The 18,938-nt window shown below is 45.1% G+C and overlaps 1 protein-coding gene across 2 annotated transcripts in view; it reads left to right on the top strand.

The window, feature by feature from the left end:
• Positions 1-4,228: 4,228 nt before the first annotated feature.
• Positions 4,229-18,938, top strand: part of LOC150081192 (uncharacterized) — a 211,284-nt gene continuing 196,574 nt past the window's right edge. For both annotated transcript variants that reach the window (XM_090378861.1, XM_090378860.1), the window contains exon 1: positions 4,229-4,481. In XM_090378861.1, coding sequence (XP_090234987.1) covers positions 4,426-4,481 — 56 coding nt within the window. In that variant the 5' untranslated portion in view covers positions 4,229-4,425. The remainder of the gene's footprint in view (positions 4,482-18,938) is intronic.

The following is an 18,938-nucleotide window of genomic DNA, read 5'->3' as shown; positions in this document are numbered from 1 at the left end:
ACAAATTAAATCCTTGGCAAGGGATGCGAAGAAAAACAGCAAAGAGTTCTTTACTTATGTGAACTCTAGAAGGAAGGGGATGAGTCAGATTGGTCCACTTGATATTGATGGGTCAACTGTTGATGATCCTGCTCAGGTAGCTAACAAACTAAATGAATATTTTGCATCGACATTCACACATGAGGAGTTATTCAGCGAGGGGAATGCCAGAGGTGTATTCAACTCTGGCAGTAAGCTAGATAATCTTGTAATAACTGAGAGCAAAGTGGAGAGGACAAAATTGTTGCATTTAATTATAAGAAAGGCACCCGGGGTGGATGGGATCTATCCAGTTATGTTAAAGGAGGCCGCAAAGGAATTAAGCAAACCCTTAGCCATAATTATGAGAGCTTCCTTGGACTCAGGCGAGGTACCCATAGACTGGAAATGTGCAAATGTGACCCCAATCCACAAAGGAGGATCCAAGGGAGACACAGGAAATTACAGACCTGTTAGTTTAACTTCTGTTCCAGGAAAATTAATGGACGCACTGGTTAAAGAAGCACTGCAGGACCATCTGTGAGTCTCCTCGCCATCTACCAGCTATTGCAGAAAGCCGAGGCGATCCTTGTTTACAATGCTATGAAGACAGCAGACTACTTTCCCCCTCTCTTCAGATCCTTTTTCATAACCACAGACGAAGAGGAAATATCGTACAATCTGATAAATGAAGCCAACCTGAAGATTCCGCTTTTCAGAAAAGCATAAAATAGAGAGGTGCTAAAACGTGGAAGAAACTTCCTGCAAAAATCGAAAATGTCACTTCACTAAATCAGTTCAAGAAACTACTAATTGAACACATCACCAGGGATGTCTGATTCAAATTACCTTCCACTCAACGCCTGGATTTTAAAAACACCAACACGGAAATAATGTACAAATGTTAAAGGAAGCAGTTGGCAAATAGTTTCTGTGCAGACATCTCATCATTTTTCTTTTCTCTCCTCATTTAATTGTAAAAATGTCCGCAATGATGTTATAAGTGGTGATGCTTTTCCAAGTCTTCTGTAAAGAAATGTATAAAAAAAAACACAAATTTATTTGTCTTTTCTGTCGAACGTTACCTGTACAATTTCAGAACTGTACATTTTTCAATTGTGTATTTGTATATTCATAATTTTTTAAGGGAACACCCCCTAAAAAGACATTGGCTTATGTGTTCTCCCTCCCTTTTTGCTGTTATCCCTCAAAAAAGTGTAACATCAAATAGGGATAAATAAATTATTATTATTATTATTATCTGGACAAGACTTCAGTTATAGCTCGGACACAGCATGGTTTTGTTAAGGGTAAGTCTTGCCTGACCAACTTGATTGGATACTATGATGCAGTCACAAAAGAACTGGATGCAGGGAATAACTTTGATATTATATACTTGGATCTTAGAAAGGCTTTTGATACTGTTGCACATGGAAGACTGCTGCACAAATTGGAGCAGTGTGGCATTGGAGGCAAATTGCTGCTATGGATAAAGGGGTGGTTGAGGGGGAGAAGACAGAGAGTGGTAATCAGTGGACACTGCTCATCGTGAACTAATCTTAGTAGTGGAGTCCCCCAGGGTTCACTATTGGACCATTGTTTTTTTGTGTCAATGATACTGATGAAGGTATATCAGGTTAATGTCTAACTTTGCAGATGATGCAAAGGTTGTCAGGGTTGTTAATAACAGTGAAGACAGTATAAATCAATGGTCAGGCCACACTTTGAGTCCTGTAAAGAGATCTGGAGATGTCACTTTAGGAAGGATGTAAATCTGCAGAGAAGGGCAAGACTGGTGAAGGGAACAAAGGGGTGCTGTTACGAGAAAGGCTTAAATTCTGCAAATTGAAGCGCCAGGAGAGTAGGCCTGCGAGGTGATCTTATTGAGGTGTATAAAGACTTGAATGGTTTTAGCACGCTGAATTCTGATGGGATTCTTCCACTTGTTCAGATTACAAACTTAAGGGGGCATAAATTCAAATTAAGAAAAGACAGTTGTAGGACAGATGTGCGGAAATTTGCATTTATTTTATTTTATAATTTAGCCAGCGGGTAGTTGATTTCTGGAACAAACTTCCATTTTTGTTGTGGAAATAATTTCAAGGGACAACTGGAGAAACTATTGGTGGAATGAATAGCTGAGAGAGGAGTGTTCTTTTATTTTTTAGCCGTTGCTGTATCGGCTTCTTGCATCTTCTGCCACTGCTAGTGCTAAATGCTAAATTCAGCTGTATTTCAAACACCCACGGGTTCCTGTCGTATGGCCCACAGTGCTGCATGTGTCTTCAAAGTGTTATGTTGGACAGTGAGCCCTTCATCCGAGGTGAGGGTGACATCTGTGCTGGGTGCTACCCTTTACCAAGATTTGGATATCGTTTTTAATTGCTTTTTTTTTTTTTTGGTAATCGTTAACTCCTCTGATCATTTGGTCGTCCCGGAGTATAAACAGAAATTTAAAATTTTTTATTTGAGGTTTGTTTTGGAGTGTGAAGGAGAAGATGTACTCCGCGTGTGCTGCATATTTTAATTGTTAAAAGGGGGAATCCATCGGGAACCGCAGTAGCTTTGTTTGGTAATTTGTTCGTGACATCAATAAGGTTCTCTGTAGATATTTACATATCATACATCTGTGGCCTAGGTCCCCACCCCTGTGGGACAACGGATTTTGGATGAGGAACCGTAGTCTGTCGAATGTTGCGTTTTGAGCCCATTGCTGGACTGGATTCTGGTCTGTGTCACAGTGATGTGGATGGTGAGAAAGACCTCTTCAACCTATCTATAGAACGACTTCGTTTCGAAGAAGAAGAAGGTAACGTCGGTTTTGAAGAGAAGTTGCATTAAGGGTGACGTTGAAGTTCATTAAAATTGAAAATACAACAGCCTAAGACATTACTCAATCACAGCAGCCATCAGTTCGTTAATCTGATTATTATTAACTACATCGATTACGTATTACTCGCTACATTTCAATTTTATTAAACTTCGGTGGTCAGCTGGCAATTGCTTTTGGAGAAAGAAGCCCCATTTTTGGAGGAACACCGCATCCGAATGGGTTTTAGTCACCATAATCTTCAGCAGGGTCGAAGCAGTGCCTCTCCATTTCAATTCCAACCGATTTGTGGGCAGCGTACTGTGGGTTGAGATTGGTCCCAGGGCTTTGGCTCAATTACGTTTCAGGACTGCATTTGACCAAGCGTCTTCCAGAGATAAATTCTTCTCGTAGACCACTCGGTAGAATATGCATCTGTTCGTGGCACTGCTTCACTCTCTCTCTCTCTCTTTGGCTCACTTTCCGATGATCCCGAAGACCTCTCCAAAGATTCGACAGCCATCAATGCGAAAGCAGATGGATACCGCGTGCAATGGATTCCGGTTTATTCCTTCACTCAGCTGCCGTTACTGAAAAGGTGTAGTCAGATGAAGAACCATAAGGGGGTGTCCACCATCCCCGTGCTATCACAGGACACTTCGAGCATCATTCGTTTATCCACTTTTCTTATGAACATTGGGGTGCTTTGTGTCGGTTGTTCAATCCCGCAGCTAATCGATGCTTCCGAAATGTGGTCAGGCACGTGGATGACGTCATCTTTTAAATTAAAATTCCGTCCAGATTTCTGCTGATGTCAGACGCTAATTGCACCTGACAATTGGGGGAGGAGGCCGAACCCGGTGGCTGTTTGCTCCGAGAGTTGGGTGCCCTTTTCATGGCCGTAAGGAAAAGCAAAAGGAAGTGCGCGTGGCCGTTCCTCGTGCACGCTTGACGGGCGAACTGTTAATGGTGAACTGTTATTCTCCCGACAGGGGGGGGGGAGAATAACTGGGAGAATAATCCGCGATCGGATGGGTTCTAATTCGTGCCTTACCTGTCGCTAATGCGATCTGTGCGACGGATGGAGCCGTCGGAAACTGTCACTCCGAGGGCAGACGTGGCCGCCATCCCAACCTTTCGCCGCCGCTCGGCGTTGTTTTTCCACTGCCTCCCTCTGGCGGTCTGCCGCCATCGTCATCCATCCCGTACGTCATCGCCAGCAGCGCCGCCATTGGCAAGCCGCTCCCGAGAGGGGCGTGGCCTCTCCGAGCCCGGCTGCGGCAGAAAGTGACCCATCAATCACGGCGTTGAGATATTAATAAGACGCGATGGTCCGACGACTGTCTGCTGTGACTACGGTGTGGCCCGCCGTGCCGTAGCCTCTTCCGTCGAATTCAGTCGAGGATTAATCCGTCTGTCCTTCACAACCTTCGCAACCTGCAACCCCAGTGGCCGCCGTGTCACCTCGGAACACTGCGGTCGCGCTGCAACACGGCAGGGATGATCGCAAAGCCGCGAGCCTGTGACGGGCTCCCAGCAGGAGTTGTTGGTGTGCGTCTGTAGCTCCGACAGTAGCGGTGACTCCCGAGCCTTCCGACATGAACCACCTGGGCACGATGTACGCCACGAAGAGGCGACGTCGCAACAGCAAAAGGTACGTCTTCTTCTTCTTCTTCTTCTAGTTTCTGCCGGGGACTTCCCCTCCCACTCACCCACCACCCCATCTTTCGTTCGTCCTCTCGAGCCTGATTCTTGACCTTCGCCGGACGACCCTGCAAGAAATGCGTCCGTCATTGATTTGTTCTCGTAAAACGCGGTTCCTTTTGAAGCTCGCATCGCGTGCGGCGGAGGTGCTGCTGCTCGGATAACAACGGCCGACTGTGTCTTCGGATAAGCGAACGGTGCTCTCAGTTCGCCGTTACGCTCTCTGTCCAACCCCTGATTCCCGTAAATAGCGCGCTTCCTGACCACCCCTTTCATTTAACGAAAGAGCTCGAGTGGAAAAAGAACTTTTTTTTTTTCGAGCGAGAGGTTACCCCTAAGAAGTTGCTCCCTTTGACCTCTCCCTAGTAACGACGGACATCGACGGTGGGCACGCTGGTGGCTGCTTCGCGAATACCCCCTTCTTAGTTGTCGAATACCCCCTTCTTTGATTTTTTAGAAGCGTGTTTCAGAAGATGCGGAGGAGGGTCCTTGTGAGGATGCAAAATGCTTTGAGGCGTCCTCCGAATGTGCGTTGAGGGGACTTCGAATTGCAAGCGCAATGTTTATGGTGGGTAGGAAACATCAGGGGTGGGGATGTGTGTGTGCTTCTTAAGGGGTTCAGTAGCAGCGCTGATCTGGAGTGAGTGACCGCAGCAGTGAGTGTTGGGGGTCAAAGGAACTCGCAATAGATCTGAACTTCGCCCTCGTTCTTCGGCTAAAGCATGACCTCCGCTTAGGGACTCGGATCCAGTGGCCAATGGGGGGGGGGGGGCAGCTGCTGTTACCGCTTGCACTGTAGTATAAGTAGGAGGGGGTTTTTTAGCGGCGGATGCTCCCGTGGGTATTACTTCGCTATCCTTAAACCATCTCGGATCGCACTGCAAATCTCGATTCCGCCACACACATCGCAGTCACGTGAGTGCGAAACATTTTGCTTTCTTCGGACGGCAACCCCCGATTTCACCGCCAATAATTTCCGTTTCTCGAAGCTTTCGGCGTTTACACATTCGTATCGCATTTGCTGTGGCCGCACAGCGCAATCCCTTTCGGATGATCTTCGCATTTCTCCGAATCCCTGCGTTGTACTGGGGCAAGAAGGGGGGAATCGGTCAGCAGAAGAGCCCTCACCCGAACGTGGCAATTGGTCGGTTTTTGACAACTCTTTGTTGTGTGCAGTGGAAGTTGGCGAAGATCGGATTGTCCAGAAGAGAAGAGAAGAGTCCACGCTGTCCACCGATGTCATCCGCGGGGAATGAGTCCAGACCCAGTTCGCCCATAACGCTCCAGCGCAGTCTCGACATTTTGGTTTATTTTATTCAAAAAATGCGCATTTCCGAATAACAATTTTCCTTCCATAGGTGGCGCTTTTCAAGGATTTACAAACGAGTACACAAATCGAATATTTATGAGGACCGGGTCGAGTCCTGTTTCTTGAATGAAACCTCAGATCGTACTTTTCTGCTCTCCATCGTGTGATTGCAGTGATCCGATAGGCAGTGTCAGGGTCCCGATGATTTCCTCAAAGCGCGTTCCCTACCGTACCACGGAGATGTGGTGTGCACGTGGTCCTAGTACATTTTCATGGGTCATCGCCATCTACAACAATGTGGTATTTCTAAAGATGCATCGCGTTTGTAATACGGACATCCAACGCATGCGTTGGACCTCTATTCGCTGTCCATCTCCAGATTTATAGGACCAACTTCTATCTTCCTTCTACTTCTGTCCTCCGGGGGAACTTCCTTCTCGCGTGTTTCCTGCGTCGACCTCTACCCAAGCTGTGGAGTTGTCGAATGCAGTTCGCGAGAATTACTTGCCGTGTTCAGTCCCGAATTACCACTTCGACCCGGTGTGTTTAACGCACATCAGCTCCTTCTCGAATCCAACTTCTTAAATTATTTCCTTCATTGATTGCATATCACAAATTGCGCAGCATCCTCTTCGAGGAACTCACTTAAACGATTTCTGATTCTTCTTACCGTTAACAGAACCCGAATCCAGGACGGATGGCCATCACACTTCCACGCCTTCTGACCTCGATCCTGTGAATCTTGTCCGATTCTTCAGAAACAGTTTGCCAAAAAAGGCTGTCAGGATTTTGGAAGTTTCGCAGGAGTTGATGAAGTAAAGGGTGGTCGATCGATAGACTCTTTCCGCTGCTGCCTCTAGTAACGCGTACTTAGCCAGGTTGGTGGTCACTGATCCTAGAGGAGGAGGAGGAGGAGGAGATAGGATCCGTGTTAGATTAGACAGAGATACTCATCTAATTGGTTCGAAAGTGCATCGAAGGATGTTGTCTCAGGTTACATGTAAATGCGTTCTCAGTTTGCGGGATAAAAATCTCAATACTCTCATCCAAGAAAGAATAAAGAACTCACTCAAGAAAATACTTGTTTCTTGTTTGTTTTCTTTGGATCCGTGGTGGGAATGCTCTGCTTCTTGGTTGGTGCCGCATTCGACAAAATTGCAGGGACCAAGGGGGTCGGCACACTTTCTTTCAGTTAATTTTTCTTTGCACCTGCCTTTGGGGTAGCCTGATTTCACGAGGCGTGTGCGCGTTCTTTAGGAACTTCTTACCCTCGTGAGCAGCACAATGCGTAGGATCCCTTCCTTCCCGTATCTATCCTATATGACGGGAGCATTTTTTACGGCCTTTTTCGCAACGTGGCTGAGTTAGTCGGTCTCGGGCAACAGTAGAATGGTTTTCCCTCCCGGAAACTCGGGTTTTTCGTCCAGCAAAAAGGAAAATCGACCTCAGAACACACGCAATTGTATACACGGAGCAATATTATTATTATTATTATTATCATCAATTTAATTCTCTTATGAGAACACCCGGTTACAGCCACAGGCTAGAGGGTGAACATACATATACAACTATGTTACAAAACATACATCTATGTTACAGTTATGAAATACATGAAATACATAATATCTGATTTATAATTATCTGGAATATAGAATATTTCAGTTATTGATTACTTACTACCGTAAACTGGTAAGAACTTAATACCATGACAATTGAAGCATACCTTTTGCTTAAACACACACAAGTGATAGTTTCACCGTATTTACACAAACACAAATATTTACAGCCAAACAACGTACGGCATTTGTAACCACAGGATATGGGCTTCATGGCTGATTGATGCTCTTAAAAACCTTTAAACAACAACAACAGAAACTCCTCTCTGATGGGCTGCTAAAACATCACCAAATTGAAGCGGCGCTTTTGCTGTCCGTGGGCAGAATTCTTGTCTCTCCCCCCCCAGTAATAAAACGGGCAGCGGATGGGGACCCTCGAAGAATGCCTTCGATTCGGAGGGACTTTATTCACCCCGTCGCATAAACCTGCCAAGTGTCCCCGCAGATCCGCAACAAATAGAGTTGTTCCGCCCGTCCCCGAGTGCCCTGCCCTCCCTGCCCCGGCCACACCGCTTCGAATCCATTATTGCGTGACGTCACTGCGAGCTGGCTACTTCGGCGTTTCCTACTGGGGTGTTCAAGCGGCGGCTATTTGTTATTTGGAGCGCGTGGTAAACAGAAGCGGCTGCCGCGTGTTAGGGTCGCCCGGGTCAAGGCAAAACCCTCCAAAAAGCCGTTTCGACGGAGCATCCTCACAACGGCGAAGTCCTTCTCCCCTCCCCCAACAATAAATTGCGACGGCCGAAGGAAGGGGAGGGGGGGATGGGGAAGGGAGGGGGCGGGTTTGACAAAACACTTTTAAGTTTCTTTTTTTCGCGGGAAACGAAGCCGTAATTACAGAATCGCCTCCGACTTTGATCAGCGGCTGCCGTACGGCTTTCTTCCGCCAATTACGTTTTCTTCTGTAAAGATCCCCTCGTTACGCGTTCCCCTGGCAATCGTGCACCGCGGATGGAATGAAAGACAAATTTGCTCTTTCTGTCAATCTGCGACTTCGCAAATGAAGACAAAAACCGTTGCGTGACCCGGGCCGGCCATCCCTCCGCTAATCGGGTTCGTGTTTACTTTGACTTCATTTGTTATGCGTCCGTCCTTGCTGGCCGGCTCGCGCTTCAATCTCACCGTTTTCCCAGGAGGGCGCCCTCGCCGAGGCGAACCCGACGCCGCCGCTTTTCTCTCAGAAAAATCTTCGTTAATTTGGGGGGGGGGGAAGTCGGAGGGGGGGAGGAATGCAGCGACGCAGATCTCGTGCATCCAATTGCATCCCGGAGAGGAATCGGAAATGTTGACAGTTCTTTCCACCGGACGGGTGCGTCCGGTTCCAGGTTACACGAGAGCAATTTGGCGGACTTTGCCCCCACCCCATTGGCCACCCCAGCCGCGTCACATCGTATTTATTAAGCCGGAAGTGGCCCTTTTGGCTACGTGATCGCACTTCCGATTTATCAATTAAAAAATTCAATCCGTTCGGAATTAACGAACTTCCATTGTTTTCATTGTCAGCTTTGATTATTCTTTTTGATAACTTTTTATTTCACTTTTGTTTCTCCATTGATCCTCCCCCCCTCACCTCCACCTCCCCCTACCTGTTTCTGAACGATTCTCGCTCCCCCTTCCCTTTAACTCGCGTAATAAACGCCTTTGTACACGCTCGTCCATTCTAACTGAAGCCAACATGACCACACGCGCACATTTTTTTGGTACCTCGTGTTCGTACGTTGCCAATTCCGTTTATAAGTTTCGAAACCATTCCTGACTCGGAAAGAAAGTAAAGTGCTCCGACGCAGCAGCGGTGTCTGAACGTCAAAAAGTGGAAAAAGGGGGAAAATATGACTGAGATATGTAAATTGGGAGGGCGGGAGTTTTTCATTTTTCCAGAACTGCAGCTTTGTCAAAACACACTGCACGCGCTTGTAAACCGAAGAATGAACTCGGTATAAGTTCACTCACTTTGTACACTTCGAGCCTCGCTTATACGACGGAACCGTGGTGAAGCATCCCCTCTGATCGCAACACCCTTTAAAAATGAAAAGGGAACCTTGGCATTTTTCAACTCAATGGCGAAATATGACGACCCCCTAAACATTTTGGGGCGTTTGTGTTGCCTTCCGGAGTGTGATGAAAAATATACGCAGAATTAATAAAAGGTGGTGGTTGCCATTCCGGGGATCTGTTCTTGAGGAACGGTCCCTTGTGTCAAAGCAGCGCCACCAATGTGCACTCTTACTTTCGCAATTGGTGTATTCATTTGACCTTTCATGCGAGGGTCATTCATTTTCTTGGCACCCCGCAATATTACGTCGCACTTAAACTACGAAAGTGGAGGTCCCTAAATTAACTCCGTGACACGCGATCGATTGGACCCGTCTTAAATGTCACGCCATCTGGGGATCGACTGCTGTTTTAAGTGGACTAGAAACGGAGATAGCGGGAAGAGGGGGGGGGGGGCTCGTGTTCCATGTCCTTTCACCATCCGTTTGTTGATCCGTAATTTGGGTGTACATTTCGTACCTGCCCGACCTGTACTGGGTTTTTGGGCGACGCGATCTGCACCTCCCCTCGTGCCATAATTGACTGAGCGACCTGGCTGAGATTTCTTGGTTTACCCCCCCCCCTTAAGAAAACTCCTCTTCTCTCACGAGGACGGCCATCACCAGCCTATCGCTCTAAGAATCTCCCTCAGGTCTCCGGACGACGCAGGGGCCAATACTCGGGGGGAAGTGGATAGGGCCCCTCAAAATTTGCATTGCATGTATGTTAATGGCGCCATTTATTAGGTTGTCAATAAAATTGGAGCCGCACCTAGGTGTCGCTCTTGTGGCCTACAGGGCCCGACGCGCGGGACATTCCCAGGATTACAATGACAATTGAGCGAGGCCTAATGAATGGCGAGACCACTTCGCGTCCGCTAATTACAGGTTCTGTCGGCTGCACAGTGCTTCCCGCCTCTCCGTACTTCTGTTCTTCGTCGGGACGCGCTTTGCCTACGGGTTTGCGGCAGTCAGCCCGTGACCTCTGCTCCGCGGCTGCCCGAAAAGACAAGGTCACGTGACTCGAAGGCCGAATTAGATCCACAGTCGTTTGGTTGTCTGCTGCGTTCGCGAATTTCTCGCATTTTCTAAGGGGTCGAGGTTTCGCTACCCTAAATTCCCCCCTCATTGAACCAAACTGAATTTTTTGCAAATTATAAAAAGGATTTGTCCGCTTAGCGATTTCCGTGACCCTTAAAATATTTCTTTTTCATTCTGCGTTCATTTTCGAAGGTGATGTTTCCACTACGATCCAACGAGTTATGCATCCCATCCCCGCCTCCTTCCAATCAACGCCAACACCCAACCACGTGATGTGCACATCATCGCGATTATCTGAGAGAGAGAGAGAGAGAGAGAGAGAGAGAGAGAGAGAGACGCGTGTCAGAATTACAAAAGATTTAATTGTGGTAACCCCAATTTGCGCATTTGTAAAATTCCACATTTCTTTTAGTTGGATCCTGACAGAAGTGAGTGCGCCACCCTCCTGGATGCATTTCCGTAGAGGGGTGTTTGATCAATAAACGGATAACGCGTATGTCGTGGACGGAGGCGAAGGCAGAGCCGTGACTGATATCGAACTGCCTGGCCACACCGCCAACCCTCAGCGGCCGCACCACCTTGGGCGCATTGTCTACCAGGGTGGTTCCGTCCTCCGCGACAGGTTTCCCAATTCACGACTGAATTCAATCGCGAGTGCGAAGTTGATCCGCTCGAGTTTTGCAGAATTTTTCAACTCGCAGTTTCTTCTTACCAAGCAGACGCTCAAAGTCGTTTGGTGCTGTAATTATCGCGTTCAGAAGGCAGTTTCGATTCGGTTCTGCGCTATTCGAGCTAGACATTGAGTTCCTCGAAACGCTTGTTTTGGAGGAAAAAGAATCCCTCGATAGCTTCGCTACTCCTGGAGAGAAATTCAAATTAACTGCCAGGAACATTTCGTACACACTACGTTGCCGAAAGTATCCGGACACTCCAGGAATTTGGGAAAAAGGAACCGAGTCAGCAATGCGATGAAATGAAACCGTGTTCGCTCTGGAAGCGAACGGATCGATGGAACACGGAAGACAGGTTAGACGTTGAGCTGAGCGTCTTGAAAAGGAGTAATTACAGGATAGCATTTTAGTAGAACTCCTCTGACCGTTTGGTCGTCCCGGATTATAAACAGAACATTAATTAATTTATTATAATTAATCGATCTGTTGGTGCGATCCTGGAAAGTTGGGAAGCTTTGCTCTGAACTGGCAAATCGCTCCAACTGTTTTCTGATCTGTCGTGGTTAGGACCTCCACCATTCTTCGTTCCTGGAACGACGAATGCAATTCTGGGGGATGTTTCTTTTCCTACTCTGCAGCAGCAGCAATTCGGGAAGGCCTTTTCTGTGACAATGCGCAGTGATTTGGTAGAACGAACGAGATATGAAGTCAATTTTGGAATATCACGACCAATAAAATCAAAGCAGGCTCTTTTTATTAGTGCAAGTATTATAGATGCTGCGCGAGTTATTTTAATACCACGAGAGGAATAAGAACCATTCGTGGTCCTTAATACCCCGAAATCCCGAATTTCACGTATTCTTTTAATCAGTACGGATTCCAAGAGTTGTTTATGAGAATCAGTGATGGTAATGGCGTGGAATTCAACAATATTCACAGGTAGCCGTGCCTTTTAATCCAGCTATAAATTGACTGAATGCTCTTTTGAAACTCCTCACAGTCCATAGACTGGTTGATCTGTCTGTACAATTCCGTGTCATCAGCATAAATGAGGATACTGAACTTGTCTTTCATAAGTCATTCAAGAATATACTAAAGAGAAAATGACTCAAGGAGGAGGATAACCCCTCTGTATATTAATATAATCCAAACAGGAATCATTAACTCAGATTACTCTTCCTATCCTTAAAATAATCTTGAAACCAGGTTAAAGCCAATCCCAATCCCCAATCAGCAAGCTTAATACGCAAGATATTCTGAGGAACTCAATCGAAAGCTTTCTGAAGATCCATCTGTTTGTTGTTATCAAGCGCCTTCCTGATATCATTGTCCAATGTCAATAAATTTCTAACTGTCCACCTGCCTTCCATAAAACCCTTCGTGCAACGCTACTGCTTCCTAAGTTGCAATTCGTGGCCCTTGTTGGGTCACCGCGTGCCAGAACATCGATCTTGGAACTGCAAAAAGTCCACAGATGCACCATTAAACAGCTGTTGAAGTTAGATGGTGAGAGAAGACATTAGAAAGATCAATACGTCGGATAAACATAATGTCCAGCTTCTATCTAAGCAAAGGGTGGTCGCGGGCCTCCGTTTCTTAAATTCAGAACAGACTGCGGAAGGTTAAAGTTGGGGTTAAAATTCGTTCCAGACGAAGAGTTTCTTCCAAATATCGACTGCGTTTCAGGTCCCGGTCGACCTTAATGAAACAAAGGGTTTCCTCGCATTCCTTTCAACCCCCTCCCCGCACTCTGGATTAAGCACGCCTCTGCACACGAGCTTTCGACAGAAGCAACCCCTGCCACCTGCGAGGCCACTCTCCATTAACTGCTGTCGTCTCTATAACCGTGTTAGGGGGTCTCGAGGGAGGCGCGAACATCGCTACTCTCCGCTGTGATGGTCTCCTTAATGGTCAGCGGCCACTTAGCCCGATGACCCGCGGAATTATCTTAAATCATGGCCACGTGGCAGGTGAAAGGGGAGAAGAGAGTCGGTTGTTTGTCACCACCCTGTCTCGTGCATTACGCGCATCCCTGCAAACACGCCTGGCTGCGGGGGGGGGGGTGAGAACGAGTCGGCACTTCTTGCGGCCGCCCCTAAAACTTCGTCACTCGAAAGGGCGACGACCGCAATCTGGCGACGCGCTGAGGGTCAACGTAGGGTTAGAGCACGGTGAAGGTTTGCGAAATTTGCTTCGAGGAGGGAAAGATTGCGAAATTCGGGAGGGTGAGAGTGGGAGGATGGTATTCTCCCCTCACTTTATTCGTGTTTTATTAATTTCTGGCTAAAGAACGCGAACGTAGTTGAACTTCGATTATCCGAAACGTCGATTGTCTGATGAACTGGAAGATAGCGCCACCTACACGCACACTTCATTTTGTCCCGTATTTTTAACAGCAACGCAATTTACCTTAGAGATCATTGAAGGCCGGGTGATGGAAGGAAGGAAGGAAACTTTTCCTGCATCAACCAAGAATCAAATAAGACAAGAGCATAAAAATAGAAATAAAACCGAATATTTGGAAACTTCTGCCAATATCAATAAGCCAAAATTGTCATCCGGAAAAAGAGGATGATGGTTTTTAATCACCGCTTTCACTATCGGGACCACCTGGAGTTTCGATAATTGGAGTACACAGATTATTGTAAGAAGAGATTATTTGTCTCAGATAATAAACTTAAGGTCACTGTAATATGAAAGACATATGACAAGATTTCAGATCCTGATGGCTAGGCCACATCACAATCAGAGGCTTTTCCTTGGTACCACATACCTTCGTCGAGATGTCTAGGTTCATGAAAGTCCGTTTGATTAATTCACAGGAGGAGTCTTAATGTAACGAGGGAAGAAGACGCATTCATCCCCATAACTAATATTAAGAAATATCTTCAAATGAAGATAGTAAGAGCTGAACAACAAACAAATAAGTTTTACAGTCCTTATCTAATTTACATTTTTCATAAAATTAATTTAATGTTAGAAAACAAGTTATATTTCGAGAGATTAAAATTGTACAATTGAGCTTTGAAAAAAAAAATCTCACACTACTAAAGTTCTTGGATTAATCAAGCGTTCTTCCTCTGTTTTCAAGAGTGACAAAGTTAGAATTCATCTCTTCAAGGAGCTTCCACCACCATTTTTGATTCTTATTTGGTCCCCACAACAGGAATTGTTTGGGATTGTTGTGTTTATGATTTTGGTGCTGTTGACTCTTCCGAGCGTGTACAACCGTATGGACCAAAGCTGCGGTGGGAGTACTACCTTTACATGGTGTACAGGGGGTTGGGATATGCCCCGAGGAAGCAAAATTCGTCAACCTTTAGGGGATTATTGCGCGAGTCAATAGCGACATCAGACAAGAGAAGAACGCAGGAGTTGTATGATTGGTGGCAAGCAAGATGGACTGTTAGTGAGGTTGGTAGAGTTGGAATGAATTTTATTCCCGATGCGAAGTGTATTTCCTGGACATCTGCAGGGAACGCTTTTATCCTCACGTGGTACATTTTGATGGGACGTGGCTCGCTTAAATCGAAATTGCGTTCTTTTGGATTAGAGGCTCGTAGTCTCGTGATTGTGGCTCAGAAGAGACCTGGACGCATGCGCTGTATGAGTGGTCCGTATTACTCTGAGGAGAAGCGGAATAATTGGTAGAGCGGGTCCCACAACTACAGCCAGGGGGTGAACAATCGTTACTGCACACAAGTTTTGTGTTGGTGCCTTTGCTGCAAGAACATATTGAGGGTGCTGCGCCCCTGTCAGTATGCGCGTAGGGGAGTGAAACGGGGAAAATGTGAGGGTGAATGCTGTTCTTTTCCACCCCTCAAATATGCGTAAGAAAAAATTTAAAACGTTCGGAATACTCGTGCGTAAGGCGTGCGATTAACTGATGTGCGAGCACCCCGTTGATGGGGTTATGTTGTGGGGGGGGAATAAAAAAGGAATTTGGTTTAATTTTATTTTGAATATGTATAATAATAATTCTTTATTAAATCAAGGATACCTTGCATATATTATTCATATTCCTGTTTCCCTTCCCTAATTAGCTAATCTGAGTTGACCCTTATATGAAAACACTTGATTCATTCTTCTTGCCCTAACTAACTCCTTGGATACAATTGTGTTCCTTATATTACCAATCAATATGCTACTTTCATCATTATACTCTGTGTTCTCGCCATTCTGTTCCAGTACACTGAAGACCAATCTTAACTTTCCTAAAGTCTCTATTTGTTATTAGTCTTTCGGATGAACCAACAATTCTTCATCAATACAAACACTATATTCAATTATCTATCCTTAAAACATAACCAAAACTTCCCATAGGATTCAATTATCTATCCTTAAAACATAATCAAACCTTCTCATATAAACTTTACTACCCTTCTAACACATTATAATCATTTGAACAACAATTTAATCTGTTACTCATCTTTCGTTTCCCCTTGAATTTCACAATAACGTTTTTTAAATTAATAATTCTGTTAGTATATATATATAATTTACTATCCTTCTAACATATTATAATCATTTGAACAACAATTTAATCTATTACTCATCCTTCGTTTCTCTTGCATTTTACAATAACCTTTTTGAATTAATTAAACTCTGTTAGTATATATATAATTTACTTCAGAGATCATTTATCTATCATTTTACTTCTAGTGCTACCCTTTTAATTAATTACTTTACTGTTTCACTAACAGTCCTTGTTAACTTACAGTACTTACCATATTTCTCACCTATTTCTATCTTTTTTCTTTCCTTTTCGGGGAGGTTTCAACCTTCCATTTTTGGCTCTCTGAGGATCTCCTTCATCTGCTTCACCTGAATCTGCTACAGATAATTTTCAGGAACTCTTGGCTGCATGGGACTGGCGTCCTTTCTCCACCTTATTCGGGCTACATTCCATTCGCTGCTTCCTTCTCATCGAGCTACTAATTTTTCGGCTTCGCTCCTTCCCTCTCCACCTTATTAAAACTTATTCACAACAAGAAAACTCACAGCGCATCTCACACTAACTCCTTCTCTACTACACTTTTTACAGCTCATCCACAAGGAGATAGCTCATAGGGTGCCACCCTCGCTTCTTCGCTCCACCTATTAAGAACTTCTTATTAAAAGAAGAAATACTTCCCAGCACTCGTTGCATTCGGGTCACTACCCTTGCCTTTCTTCCGATGTGGATTAGACTATAGCATACGGCCACTGCTCTTGCCTTCCAATGACGGACAGGCTTGTTCTCCTTACACTCCATAATTTCTAACACGACAGAAACTCAACTGTCCATGTTACTCACTCATTATTACTTACACCGATGAATAAGCTCAACTGTCCTTCCTTACTCATTTTAACAAACACCAATCAAAATCTCAACTTTGTCTCCCCCTAACTCATTTCCATAAACACCCACATAAACTCAATTCAGGGTTCTGTGACTTTCTCCCCCTGTTCACTCACTTTTTTCATCTGAATTACGTACCACCCCTATGTGTCAGGCTCGCCCTTGTTCTGAGTCTTAACCAATCTTTCTCATTTTATCAACTTTCTTTCTGTTCTTATTTGCCCGTTTTATTTTCTCAAGCTGACTCCTTATTGCTCGATGTAACTTCTTATTTTAAGAAATTTGTAAAATTTCTCAGGCTGTCTGTACCTTTGAAGTCAGCCGCTTATAGTTATACTTTAGCAGACTTATTTCACACGATCTACAAAACTTGCCATCACCGACAGCCAGTCTTAACTCTAATTCCAGCATTTGTCCCGTATTTACTTCCTGTCTCTTCTTCAGATGTCACCGATTAAAGAAATGTCCCGACAGCACCATGGTCCACCACACCATTGTTTTCCAGAGTTAACACCTATTACTAACAGCCGTTGCTACCAGTTTCCATTGTTTTGGTTTGCTTCTGTGTGCTGGGAGTCGAAGTACACCCCTATTGCCTTTCAGCTTACCGCTCCCCTTCTATAAACGTTGTCTAATTTAATCCCTTGCGAGTGATCTTAGTAATATTCTTGACTTGTAGGGTTTCGCTCCCCCATATTGCTTTGTTATAAGTTTTACTTTAAATTAATCTCACTTTTCTATAAAATAATATATTTGTAAGATTTTACATCTTACAATGCGCACCGAACCTGGATGTTCCCCCACATAAATAAATAAAATGTCCCCCACATAGGATACTCTAGTCCACCAGTTCCCAGACTATTGATATTTACGGACCCCTTCAAAAATCAAAACATGTTTGTGGACCCCCCCCATCCCCACATATGTGTGTTTTGTGAACACTGGGTTTTCTGAATAGAAAGTTCAAAATTTAGTGTGAAACAACTCAACTTTATTGTTATTTTTATACATAATAATAACTTTATCATCAATTTGCTCTCGATAGAACGAATAATTAGAAATATGTGTACAACGATGTGTACAATTATGTGTACTGATCGTATCGAAAATAAGTTCGGTAATGTTCTTTAACGAAATTCGCTGTGAGTTTATCAAATACATTTTTAAGAAAATAAACAAATATTACTCGATACCTTCTGCACGTTTCGCGGACCCCCAGGGGTCCGCGGTCCCAGTTTGGGAAAGCTGCTCTAGTCTATGCCTTTAATCCCTTCCAAACACCCCGCTGTTCCACATTCCCATCTCCACTACTCTATCCCCAAAATTCCAACTGGTGGGTCCTACACCCTGAGCACTTTCTGCCCTTAACTGTCCTCCCCCGTGGAAGGTGGATTGTCGCTGTTTCCCTTCTGTCCTCTATTCCTCCAATTCCTGATTCTTGAGGTCTTTCGATCATCCACCTTAATCGCCTTCACTCGTTGTCCAAAATTTATTCAAAGCTCTCTTCCAACAAAACCTCTTATTTTATTTATTTAATCATTTTGAGCCCTTCCTGGTAAACTCAGGCGATGCCAGGGTTCGCCCCACCAGGGCATCTAATCCGTGGCACAGTCAGTGATGTGCAGTAGTCAACAATGTTCCATGGGCCCCTAGGTTAAGAGGCCAAATGCTACACTCAGCTACCGCGCCTCCGTAGCCAGGTGGGAAGGAGCGGCAGTGCGTAGAACACGCTTCTTGATTAGACCGGGGTTCGAGCCCGTCACCACCAAATACGGAGGATGCGGAAAGGTCAGGGAATGACCACCGCATATCCCGGAGCAATATGGCCTTAGTTGCTAATGCTCCTAAAAACCAAATAACAAACAAACAAACAAACAAACACTCAGCTACATAAACCACATACTGTACCGGGCCACTCACAGCATCTGACCTTTACAGAGTGCAATGTTGAACAGAACTGATGATCGTGGGAAACAGAACTGAAGTCATGGGAAACCATCGGTGCCGATTGGCCGTAAACTATGTAGATTAGTGATGAGCTCATCACCAATCCGGTCGTCTTTCTCTGAACTCTTCCAGAAGCTCCAGGTGCGGTTTTCCAGATTTGATTACGATGTTTAAAATGTGGTCTAACCATCGCCTTGTAAAGAGGAATAATGACCTTCTTCGTACTGCCAAAGACCCCATACCTCTTTAACAGGATACCGTGAGCCTGCCTGGCCGTCTTTGCAATGCCTGCAAAATTTCTTTTTGTCCTGACTGCACGATTTCTCTTCTCCAAATGCACAACCTTAAACATCACTGACCATTTTTCGGATGACAATGCCACGCCCCGGTTCAAATTGTTAACCACCTACAAATCATCGGCAGTCTTTATACAGCAGCCGTTGGATACCCTC

This window comes from Mastigoproctus giganteus, chromosome 8 (genome assembly GCF_048544385.1).
Source record: "Mastigoproctus giganteus isolate SK-2022 chromosome 8, ASM4854438v1, whole genome shotgun sequence".
In the NCBI taxonomy this organism is placed as follows: domain Eukaryota; kingdom Metazoa; phylum Arthropoda; class Arachnida; order Uropygi; family Thelyphonidae; genus Mastigoproctus; species Mastigoproctus giganteus.
This window is presented reverse-complemented; position numbering and strand designations above follow the sequence as displayed.